This window comes from Antedon mediterranea, chromosome 6 (assembly GCF_964355755.1).
Source record: "Antedon mediterranea chromosome 6, ecAntMedi1.1, whole genome shotgun sequence".
NCBI lineage: Eukaryota > Metazoa > Echinodermata > Crinoidea > Comatulida > Antedonidae > Antedon > Antedon mediterranea.
Genome location: NC_092675.1, coordinates 25,383,940 through 25,396,248, shown reverse-complemented (window position 1 = coordinate 25,396,248; position 12,309 = coordinate 25,383,940). Strand labels below are relative to the sequence as shown.

General features: G+C 29.5%; 1 protein-coding gene across 8 annotated transcripts in view; it reads left to right on the top strand.

Moving 5' to 3' along the window:
* Positions 1–12,309, top strand: part of LOC140052617 (adhesion G protein-coupled receptor L2-like) — an 88,853-nt gene that overhangs the window by 41,470 nt on the left and 35,074 nt on the right. For 7 of the 8 annotated variants that reach the window (XM_072098266.1, XM_072098271.1, XM_072098268.1 and 4 more), the window contains exon 2: positions 11,012–11,413. In XM_072098266.1, coding sequence (XP_071954367.1) covers positions 11,320–11,413 — 94 coding nt within the window. In that variant the 5' untranslated portion in view covers positions 11,012–11,319. Of the gene's footprint in view, positions 1–5,368; positions 5,497–11,011; positions 11,414–12,309 lie in introns of those variants that run through there. The other variant, XM_072098265.1, reaches the window with a different exon arrangement.

Genomic DNA, 12,309 nt, shown 5'->3' with positions numbered 1-12,309 from the left:
CAATAAAAAGAACTCCTAGACTTGAATAATAGACTTTTGAAATATTAATATAATGGTAGCAGAGTTTGCACTACAATAAATTGTGGTTTAATTTAACCTAATTCATATTTCAGGCATGATTTCTGACCCTAAATTCATCAGAAAAAGTTATGTTTATGAAATGATGTCATTGATAAGGAAAATATGGTATTGACATATGCTCCCACACAGTATGGTATAGTCTAGCTGTATTTACATTTGCTTATTGTAAGCCTTCATCCTCACCCTTGCACTGCTGCCAGGTTTATTTTATGGGGTCAAAATATACGGTACATAACATTTGATTCTATTGAAAATGTCTTCATATCTACTTGTATGATGAGTATATAGACACATCAAGATAAGGAGTCATTCTACTTTCACTTCACACTGGTGAAACAGTGTCATTTTAACTTTTAATTTCACATACAAAATGTTAACATGATGCTAGATGATCTTTAGATAAAATTAATTCCACATACGTTTAACATTTATTATATACGTCATGTAAAGAATGGTAAGATTGAATTAGTATGATAAATTATATAGATAGATACTGTACTAATCTCAAATGTGAAATTGATTTACAAGGATAGAGGGACTCAAAATATAAGCACTAAATGATGGGTAGAGCATAGATTATAATATCTCTGTTGAGAGCAATAGCATATTGAAAGTAGAGCGATAATAATGCCTATAAGAGGGTATTGCCATGTTATTGTATTATATTAAAAATGTTTGCTGTTAATTTTGTTTAAAAGGAGTGACACTGACAGTTCAGTTTGGAGATTTTACTCTCTCAGATCTTTACCTTATAAATTGATAGATTTCAGCATGTTTGCTAGACAGTTTAGAGTATTACCTCTATGAGCAAAACTGAATTATACACTTAATTGGCAGAGTAGATACATTAACTAAACCATTCAGAAATAAGTTAAGAAGAAGCATGAAGAAATAAGCACTTACCAGAACTTATCTATCCACAATATACTGTAAATATCTATTCTACAGGTAGTGTACGACGTGCCTGAGTCATGTATATTCCAACTTGAATAGCAATGCTTTTTATTATACTCTTCATATTCTGTAGGCTATTCAAAATGATCAAATATAATTATACTGAATTGGATTGTTTCCTGAACAGGATTTGTAGGTCAAGAGTGTTCATTTTTTTATAATTCCTTTATAAACCTGTGGATGTTACATCGTGTACAGCGAGGCTAAACTGATTAATCAATAAAAAATATATTTAACGTGAAAATGACTGCAGTAAAAATATAATACAATAATTTTAAATGGCCAAGAATGATTACAGAAAAAACATAAACTATTTTGTGATAGTACAGTGGTTTTTAATTAACTCAACATATGTACTTAATGACAATTAAATTAGATGTAATATTAAGCTACTAAATGTACTGTAATGTAAACATTACATTTAACATTGAGTGGAAAAAAGCATTTTTCAAACATTTTCCAAAAAGTTTCACCAAACACATTTTCAAGAAAATAAGGAGAGTTTAGGTTGATAATGTCATTTTAGGGATCCAATGAGATCTTATATTTAGGATGTCATTTAATCGGGTAATTACCCATCAGGGCCATGCTTGGATTAATAAGGAAATCAAAGCTTATGCCTCCACAAGCTGTCAAATGATTCTCTACCCCTACCTAAGTGGTCTCATGGAGTTTAATCAATTTCAATTTCTTTCCTTTTAATGTTGCTGTTAAATGTACACATATTCATAATTTTTGAAAAGAAATTAGATGAATATATTTCAGTGTTTTGTTCTCAAGGTATGCCCATGGTCTGCTATTCACTAAAATGGGAATTCTTTTCCACGGGCAAGTAAAAAAACATAAAAGCTATAATAATAATAATAACACAGTAACAGTAACATCAGTTTCCCAGCTTATACATTCTATGTAAGGAACTTTATACTTTAATTGTTTTAAACTAATTTTACTTTACTTTCTAAAATAAACTACACAATATTTATTACCTGAACAAGTATCAAAATCTTTAACATAGATAAAAGCATCCTAGTCATCTTGTCTTGCATTTATCTGTCTAATTGATGTTAAAGTAGCTATCTTAATTCTATTTCCTACTCTAATTAAAACGTGTGTGAGGAAGTTGAATGGTTTTGGCCTGCTAATGTTTTAGTTGTGGAGTGATTTTCATATTATTTGAACTCCAAAGTAATGCTCTATATTTAAAAGAATGCATTTTATAAGAGCATTAAGCATTAGTGTCCAAATACAATGAACACAAGAGCATTATATAGTGTGCTTTCAAAAAGATTTTTGAAAATTTCGGGATCCTGGCTGATGTCCCGATTTTTTGGGAATCCTGATTACCGGGATTTTCTTTGATTTTTGGTTAGGATTTTTTTTGGTCTAAAATATCGCCGTCAGGATCCCAACAGATGTCAACATTTTTTGGGAATCACGATCACATCCCGTACCAGGATTTAAAAAAAAAATAAATATATTAATAGTGAGTATTTCTTTTCTTTTCCAAATTTCTTGATTTTGTTTAAATTTCTACAGTTGAAATATTTGTGGCACATAACCTGTAATCTATCTTTATATTGGTCACTGTACTTTGTGTGTTTATATTATAAGTTCAACTGAACCATCTTATAACAACAAATTATAAATAATATAACATTCAAATTATATCTGGGGGTCATATTAAAAAAGTGTTTGATTCATTAATGTGTAGGTACAAAATAATATCGCTCATCAAATAATCAATTGATATTTGATTTATTAATTATGCCATTTAATTTAATTGTATATATAATTATTTAATATTATTTTGTTGATTGATGTTGCGTTCTTTTGTGTGTTATTAAAAGGATGGATTGCATGAGTGTTCTTTTGTAATTAATTTAATTTTTACCATTGTATGACTTTGCAAAAACTAAAAATGTGACTTCTTAGTGTGTTGACAACAGACACCAAGTAGGAGTTCATATACATTGCCATAATATTTTATTGATTGATTGATTGATTAAATAATAATGATTATAAGTCATTTATATCTTGGTAGGTTTGTTTTGTGCCTTGTTAAACATAGGTCAACCCAGTTGTCTGTACAGTGTATCTTAAACAGTTTTCATACACTGAACTGTGAATCGCAAGCGAAACTAACTTCCTGGCAACCTCTCATATGATCTATGAAGGAATGACCAAATTATCTATTTTTCGAATCCTATAGATTTTAATTTTAGTGATAGAATATTTTAAAACAATATGGGTAAAGCCTCCCTACAATAACTGTCATGACCAGTATGTTTTTTTGAAAAAACCCTTTTCAGAATTTGTTATATAAAGTCTGCTTAAGCTAGTTCATTATTTATAGACATTATTTGAAAGTGACCTGAATTTTGAAAGGCAATAAAACTATATTATGTTTATCAAGACAAATTTCTGTTTATACAAGTTGGTCACTAGATTTATGAAGGAATCTTTTAATCAGGAGTATCTGCCGGAATGAAGCCCTGAACAACTATGGTCTAAATGGTGGGTGTCTGCATAGCAGAATCTTAACTGTGCCAACTTTTATTTTCGCATTCTTTACTCTATATAAGGCGTACTGGTAGTTGTTTACTGTCACTGTCATAACAGTCAATACGTTTATACTGTACAGTAATTGTAATATGTTGGTTGATATAATCAAGACCCAGATTCAGATGATCTTAATCGTATTAAACTATATTATTAATTTGTAATTTTAGTAATTATGTACGATAACATTTATTTTGGACATAAAAACTATAAGTACAGTCAGTATTGAGATTTGATTAAAAGATACAATTGTGTTAGCTACAGTTTATTTATTGGTTTTAAATACACAAACCGTGAACTTGTTTGTAGTTTGTCTTTTGTATTAAGATTTAAATTCAATGAGTTATCAGCCTTTGTTATACCGACTCTTGCTATTTTAATCAGGTGAAATAGCTTTACTAATATAAAGGCCAAAGAAGCAATGTAAACATACTCAATTAAAGAGAACAACTTATCTTTAATCATCTTAGATCATATGCTCCAAAAACGCTCTATACTGTATCTAAATTAAAATTGCTTTTAAAATAAAAAAATATGAACGAAAAATGCATTCTTATGACATTTTTTTTAAATAGGGATGATTGAAAATGTGGTATATAAGATTAATGAGTAGAGTACCATTACCCTAGGCTGTCATGGATTAGTTAGATAATAGATAAATACAGATTTTGATCAGACGGAATTATTCTTTCCTCTATGGACATAATGATCGAAAATCAAAATATTCTGTGTATAATTTGGAAATTAAAATATTGTATTAAGAGTTGCCATAAAAATTGTGTGGCTAGATTTATAGATAATTTAAATTTTCTAATTAGTTTTTTTGGAGTTCTTTTGCCGTAATAATACTATGGTAAATGCAACAATAGTAGTTCAAATTAAACATTGATTTAAATAGATAAACCTATTAAAGCAGTTGTCCCAACAATGCTTTTAAAACACATATACTTTTTTTCCAATTACCGGTACCTAAAGTTGTTCATTGTTCCGTAGCTGAATTCACTCAATTTTTAAACAGCCAATTTAGTTTTACATTCACACTATTAAAACAACAATGACATACCACTTTGGTCTGTCATAATCTTCTATCTTTTCTCAATGTCATTAGTTTTTGTATTCCTTTGTTACTATTTACTTTCATTCTGTTTTAGTCACATTTGGAGTACCGTAGATTTAATATTTTAAAGCGCCCAATCATATCACACATATAGGTATCCTAATTATTGAATATTTTTTACTACAATTAAAATTCAGCTAACCGTAATTTCAATTATTCATGATCAATTTATAGTAAATTAAAATTGAAATATGTATTAATATAAATCCAAATCCATCAATTCTTTAATTAGATTTATCTTAATACTTCTTTTTGTTCACACACCAGCAACAGGATTTGTTTTAAATTTTATTTGGTGACACTTTTTTTCCATTTTGTTGTTTGCAATGGATCATCATCATTAGATTTTCGATAATAACTTGTTTATAATATTTAAATGACAGGATCGAAAAACATTATAGCAGATTTTCTTTTTCTTTATACTATTTGGTTTTAATGGTGCTAAAGATCCATTGACAAAGCCGTTCATTTGTTATAACGAACCCTTTCAATGTGGTCACTCAGCCATATCGCTTCTCATTGTGTGCAGAGCGCCATAGCGATATTTCTATCAGCTGAAGTGAGGCAGAGTGTACTACTAACGATAAGCTATACAAACTAAGGATGCGTTGGTGGTTAAGAGTCATCAGTCGCACTAACAGCAACCTGTTATAAACATTAAGTAATCAACTTCATATATTATTAGTTATGATTTAATATGATAAGCTACTGAAGCATGGATGTTATAGCATTTGACTGCAGCAGTTATTAAACAAATATTGGGAAAATTTGAATGGCGGATATTGGTAAGTTTGCTCATGCTTGTACAAATACCAGTTTGCCTTTTAACATAAAGATTGTGACACCAAAATATCAACAAATGAAAGAATATTTCTGTCATTTACTTGTGATATGTTCATGTGGGAAAGACTGGATTCTAATTCCATGTCCTGAAATACAGTATAGTTTAAACAATATCTGGTAAAATTCCTATTAGCTAGTCTTTAATATTTATATTGAAATTACTGGTCCAATATATACATTTAGTCATAATAAAATTCTCAAGTTAAATAAACAAATTACCTTTTTGGGACCCAATGGATTGGTCCTAATTTGTTGGAAAAGACTGTTAACAAATGTTAAAGATGTCAGACATTACAAGCTTACAATAAATGGCACAGTAATAAGTGTGAAGATGACATACATTCATTATATACAAACTCACAATAAAAGGTAATATGTGGGAAGATAATTTTTGTATGTTATGTTTATGTAAAACATACAGTAATGTATAGTTGTATTTCAATGTGCAGTTAGTTCAAATAAGAATCCTTTGCTTTTTAAAATTCATTCCTATTAATGTAAAGAGCCAATGATAGGTTCAGGTAAATGGTAGTAATTTTACATTATTAATATTATTACTGTAAGTCTGTATACTTACCATAATAACATGATCACCTATTGTTAAACTACCTAAACATCTGTGGGAAATTGGTCTTCTTTTCAATTCACCCTAGAGCATAGCCTTTATGTGTATATTCCACATGGTTGCTTTTAAAATTCTACCTTTAAAAATAAAATCCTGTGGTTTTTTTCCAATTTGTTTTCGTTAGTTTGATGTGGCCTTCATAAGTTATTTAATAACTTGTATTAATAATACGTGCACTGGTATTTCTAACCGTAGGCAAATATATTTTGTTTGTTGATAAACCACCTGTACCAAGCACAAATTTATTATCGTGTTAATCAACATGTAACGATAAATATATTTTTAATTTGCAAATTTGTAAATAGAATTTATGGCCAGAAGCTGTCTAACCCTAGATTGGTAAAATTAATTTAATTTAGTATCAAACTTATTCCAAATAATGAGTGGGATAATCAGAGAATTTATTAATTTAATTTATTTTCTGTTTAGTTGTTCATGTAGCACATCATGTACTTTAGTGTTATACTAAAAAGAAATTTACTTTGATTTCAGTTTTTCTTTGTAATAAAAGATGAAAAGTTTTTTTTAATATCAACTTGTTTCTATTATATATTGGATATATTTTGATTAATTACAGCTATCCTAGTACATGAATAACTACAGAACTACAAATTTATTATCTGTAGTTTTATTTTCGACCTACATTTCAATGAGTAACATTTCATTTTGATTGTTTTTAATCTGGATAAAGCGTTGTTGAACTTGAGTATTATGATGACTGTGATTTCCATAAATTAGTAATCTATATAGTTACAGTGTGTCAGATATTGTACATTAAATTGCTATCTGTCATTGTGCAATGACAGTAACAAGATGCAGATAATAAGGAAAATGTTGTAATGTAAAAGATGTATGAAAATATCTGAAATTTACAGTATGGTACCTATTTATTTTTTTTTTTTAGTTTCAAGTTAGTATTTTTCATGGTTTTCACAAGCGCCTTAAGCACTTTGTGGATATGTGCGCTTTATAAATCTTATCTTATTTTATCTTATCTTATTACTGTATTAGTATTTAATTTTAGATTGTTAAATATTGAAAATGAAAATGAAGGTGTTTACCATAACTTAAAATAAAGACATTCTTCCTATTCACCATTTGTTACTAACAAATTACTGGTGTACTCTAGTAATAAAATAAAACTTGTATCTCATAAAACAAGTTTATTAGCTGAGCTGAAAAATATGTAATACATAGAGTTTTGTTGTCAAAAAGGAAATATATTCTGGTTTATGCCATTGGGAATCAAACTAACATTATATCATGCAATATATATTATAATATTATATAGAGGTGTCATATTTATATAGCACCTTTCTATCCTTGGAATGTTTAACCTGTTATTGAACCACCTTTTACAGGTGAATTGGGGATATTAATTTAAAAAGACATTCTAAAAGTATTTTATTAGTGTATGACTGATACAAGTTTTTATAATGGATTATGTTACTGCATGTTATGTATAATTTGCCATTCTTCATTTAAATGCAAAAAGTAAAACAAAAAAGATTGTATCGAATAATCATTTGTATGTGATATCTTTGTATCCTGTTTTTTTTAGATAAAATAGGGTGTCATCCCCGATAATAACTGTGAGTTAATATCCATAAATGGATGATGTATGCAGTTAGCTACAGTACCTATCACTGTAAAAATCACTACAGTATTGACAAATGTTTAGTTGCATAATATTTACCATATTGTATTTTTATGCAATGTAATGAACAGATATGTCCTTCAACCTTTCAGTAAACTGGGGGTAAATTGCGTGGTTTTAATGCATTTCCATTTAATACTTATCAGCTAAATTGCATCCATGGATGGTTTTCTAATATAATATCCATAATGTAATTTTGTAACATTTCATAACACCAGGCATACTAACCTTGAATGAATAGATACCATTTAACTAGCTAGCTTGGACACCAGGGACTATCATCAGTGAGGACAAGATTAGTGTGGTGATGTTATCCTCCAAAGTTTGGACCAGTTCCAGGCAAAGATGTTTTTTTGTTTTTTTACTTAATATTAAGGTGTTACCATGCCACCTATCAATTAAGTCCATTATTAGTGTTTATTTATTATTTATTATTTATTTATTTATTTCCTTTATTGCATCAAGTAAGCAGTGATGAAGTTGACATAAATATAATAGTAAATATGTAAACACATAATATAACACAGTCCAAACAAGTAATACTAAAATAAATCATAGTCCACAAATCAGTCTTTCAATGGCCATCATAGTACAGTACAGTAACACAAACCAATAGGGGTTCACAATTTGCTTATCATAACTCAGTTACTGATCATTCACCAATCATTGAAAACTCTGTGGAAAGTAATGAAGTTTTTTGTGCGTTGTGTCCGGACTTTGGGGAGGGTGAACGATCTAACGCGTCGGAGCTGATGGTTGTGTGTGGGAGGTTTAGGTAAGAGAGAGTGTAATATATGATCTTCTTTTTTCATTTTATCAAAGAATTTTCTTGACAACTTCTCGCGGCGTTCAGATAGAGTGATGATGTTAAGGTATCTGCAGGTATCAGCATACGAGGTACCATCGGGGCATATTATGTTACACGCTCTTCTTTGGACATGTTCGATTTGGTCAGATTGTGCTTTGGATAAACTCGGGGACCAAGTATGTTTAACGTATGATTTATTTATGTACCATGAGCCATTTTTTATTGAAGTGCATTCATTGTATTATGGGATGAAGCTATCTTTAGAATATGGCTGTGCACCCAAAAGTGATTGAACAAAGGTATCATCAATGATATGATAGATTTTTTACTTTTTTATATAGCACACATGTAATCTTTTATAAATCGATATAACTGTCTATTTTAATGGATATAAGATGAGATATATGATGCAAGATGTTATACTTCTTGATTTATAATAAAAGATAATATGATGTCCTTGAATACATCTTATACAATGCCAGTGGGTGTAAAACACGAAGAAGGTGTTGTATAGAGTGTGTATGTGCTTCATATGACACTGATACATCCTTGGAAGTTAATGGACAGCCTCTCATTCTACTGCCTTCAGTGGGGGACTTGACCCAGAGGAGTTGGATAGTGAATGATTTATAAGCCTACATATATATTCTGTAGTTTTACCAATTAGGGCCTGAAACTGTATAGCATTGAGCTATGTGTAATTGATGTTCTTGATTGCATCCCTGTAAAATTCCCAACTGTCTGTTAGCTAAGAATTAGTCTTCCCCTATTATTTATTAAACAGTATTTTGTTAAGTTTGACGTCATTGAACACATGCCTTAGTTGATGTATTAGTAAATATTATTTATTGCTTCCTTCTATAACATAGGAACATTGATGAATTGGCTTATTGATCTAAGTATTTATAGTTAATGAACTTAATTGAAACTTAAAGGTTCTTCTGATTACCTTCACATGTAGATTTTAAATACATCCAAATTCTGTTTAGGTTGTCATACTGTATTTCAGGTCATTGTTTACGATATCATATCCTTGATACTGTAAATAAGCTTGTGATTATTGAAATTAAAAACATGCATGTATTGACCCTATAATAATAAATTTACCTGTATTTGCATTTTTCCTGTAAGTACTTGTTTCTAAAACCTAATATTAGGATGTCACAGTTATTTTGTTCCTTTTTAAAAGTTAAATCATTAAAAATGACAAAGTTGAACCTTTTCAGTCTACCTCTGTTATAGATATTAGTATATTTGACTAGTTATCTAATTTTTGTTTTAGTTTGTGAACAAACGAAGCACTTATCCTTTATAATGACTGCAACCTTGATTCAATCACGATCTACTACTCTACTTTGTGCTTTGCTGTTCACTTTATTAAAACGCATAGATATTTTTAGGTTACAATTACACAATGTTCATTTTCTAATTTTCTGAAGTGATCAATAACTTGAAAGTTTACAATGTAAAATTCTCTCGGCAAGTTTGTATATCTAAATAATCAAAATCGTTTGACGATTGATGTTGACGTCAAAAAGGCAGTTTATCCAGCTGCTGAGTTGTTAGTTTGTTCATTGCCATGCGATTGTGACAACATTAACAGCGATATTACAAATTCTGACATGGTTTATATTATATAACTAGTAATATAAAATAAGGCTGTGCTTCTACAGTCAGGTTGATAAGTCCATATTCTAAAGCTGTTCCATTGTTTTTATTGCTTTAATCTATTGATTGACCAAGTTTCATATTTTCACTTCAGACGCTTTCTGTGGACAGATGATGCATGAAATTGTATAGTGCATTCATTCATTCATTTATTCTGTCAATATTTTGGTTTTATTTACCAAAGTATTGTATTTGTACTCTTCATTGAACTAGCTGTCTGTAAATCAATCTCCAAAACCCTACATCCCTAGTATCTTTGTCATAAAACATAGAATCGTGGGTTTCCCAGCGTCAATAAAGTTTTTTTTTTTTTTAAATTTGTTTGTTAACAAACCATGATTTACCATTAACCATTTTTTTATGATTTAATTCTATAGGAAAATGAAGCTATTGTATTGATGTTATTTTTTATTTATCAGTTACTATGGTATCGTATGTATATTGTAGCAAAGAAATGTTCTTTTGGTTGGTTGTACAATAATGTATGATGATAATTTTTCTTTAAACAATAAAAATTGATTTGAATGAGATGAATTTTATTGAATAGAATAGTAGTGTAAAAATGTATTGTATTTTATTGTATTATTTATCTATAGAACTATATTGCGGAGAAAGAATAACCATGAGCTTAACAACAACTTGCAGATTTCATATATTTTCTATCATTTTGTAATGTGAGACTTTCTTTTTCATCGTCAGGTCATAAGGTCAAGCCTTTGTCACTTGCCAGTAGTTTTTACTGATTTCTGAGTGGGATTTAAGTTTCCTGATGCAGAAAAGCTCAACGGCTTGAGGGCTAACACAAGATAATCTTTGCACAAGAATCTACTTGGACATTATTGATCACTTGCCACCGCTATGTTGGCTTTGCTCTTATGATGAATAATAAACTATGATGCCTTGGATTACACGCAGCATCGATATAACATTGTCACTGGTATACTGCTAAAGGTGGAAGTTTTCTTATTGTTAAATTATTTATTTGGATTCCTTGGATATCTACCAAAATGGCTATTTTTAGTGCAATAATTTCACAGACTTGTACATCTTCACAAACTTATATTATTATCATTGCAATACTCGTCACTTTCCAGATTTCAGGTAAGTACAGTATGTTCTTTTATTTTAATCTGAATGCTATGTTTTGACCAACATCATTAACAGTACCAACCTGCTGTATACACATGTAGTCTGAACAATTTAGCAGACTAGTTTTAGCCACATGCTACTGGTGGATTATGCTATGCTATCGGAAGGAGCTAGTTTAACGATTCCACTTAGCTTTGCATTAAACTCTTCAATCGTTTAGTTGAAAAGAACTACAGGCTATACCCAGTACATTTATACATAAATACAGCTCACCACTATATCGTAACACTGTCAGTATAAACACATTAAAGTGCAATAGTTAATTAACCACATTGAGAACAAAGAAAATAGACTAATGACAGGTCTTTGTTGAAAGGTGTTGTTATGCTAAAATATCAATGCTCAAGGTCTAGCTATGTGGTAAGTAACAGATTGAGAGTACTTGATATTACATGATTACATGATGAAATCACATGGTATGTGTAGTAGACAATAACAAAAACATCTGATTGCATTGCCATGTGTCTTACTAGCATACTATACTGTACATTATAAGATATTGTAGCCTAAATTAATTAACAGTAAAGTACTGTGTACCTTAGCTATTCACAAAACATTTAAATCATTTTAACATTTGTTAATTGAGCTAATTTTATAATATACTGAAATTATGAGAAATATTGTCATTTACTTTATCACCTAATTAACAATTTTCCAAATTAACATAATTTTTCCTTGACTTTGTTTTCCTTATCATTGTGTTTCTCTGTTTTTGTTTTTACTCGTTTTTAGTTTTCCTCATTTTTGTTTTCCTCATTTTTTATTTGTCCTTGTTTTTGTTTTCCCTTGTCATTGTTTTTCAAATTTATTCTTTCACTTCTTTTTATCATTTTTCATCATTGCTTGTC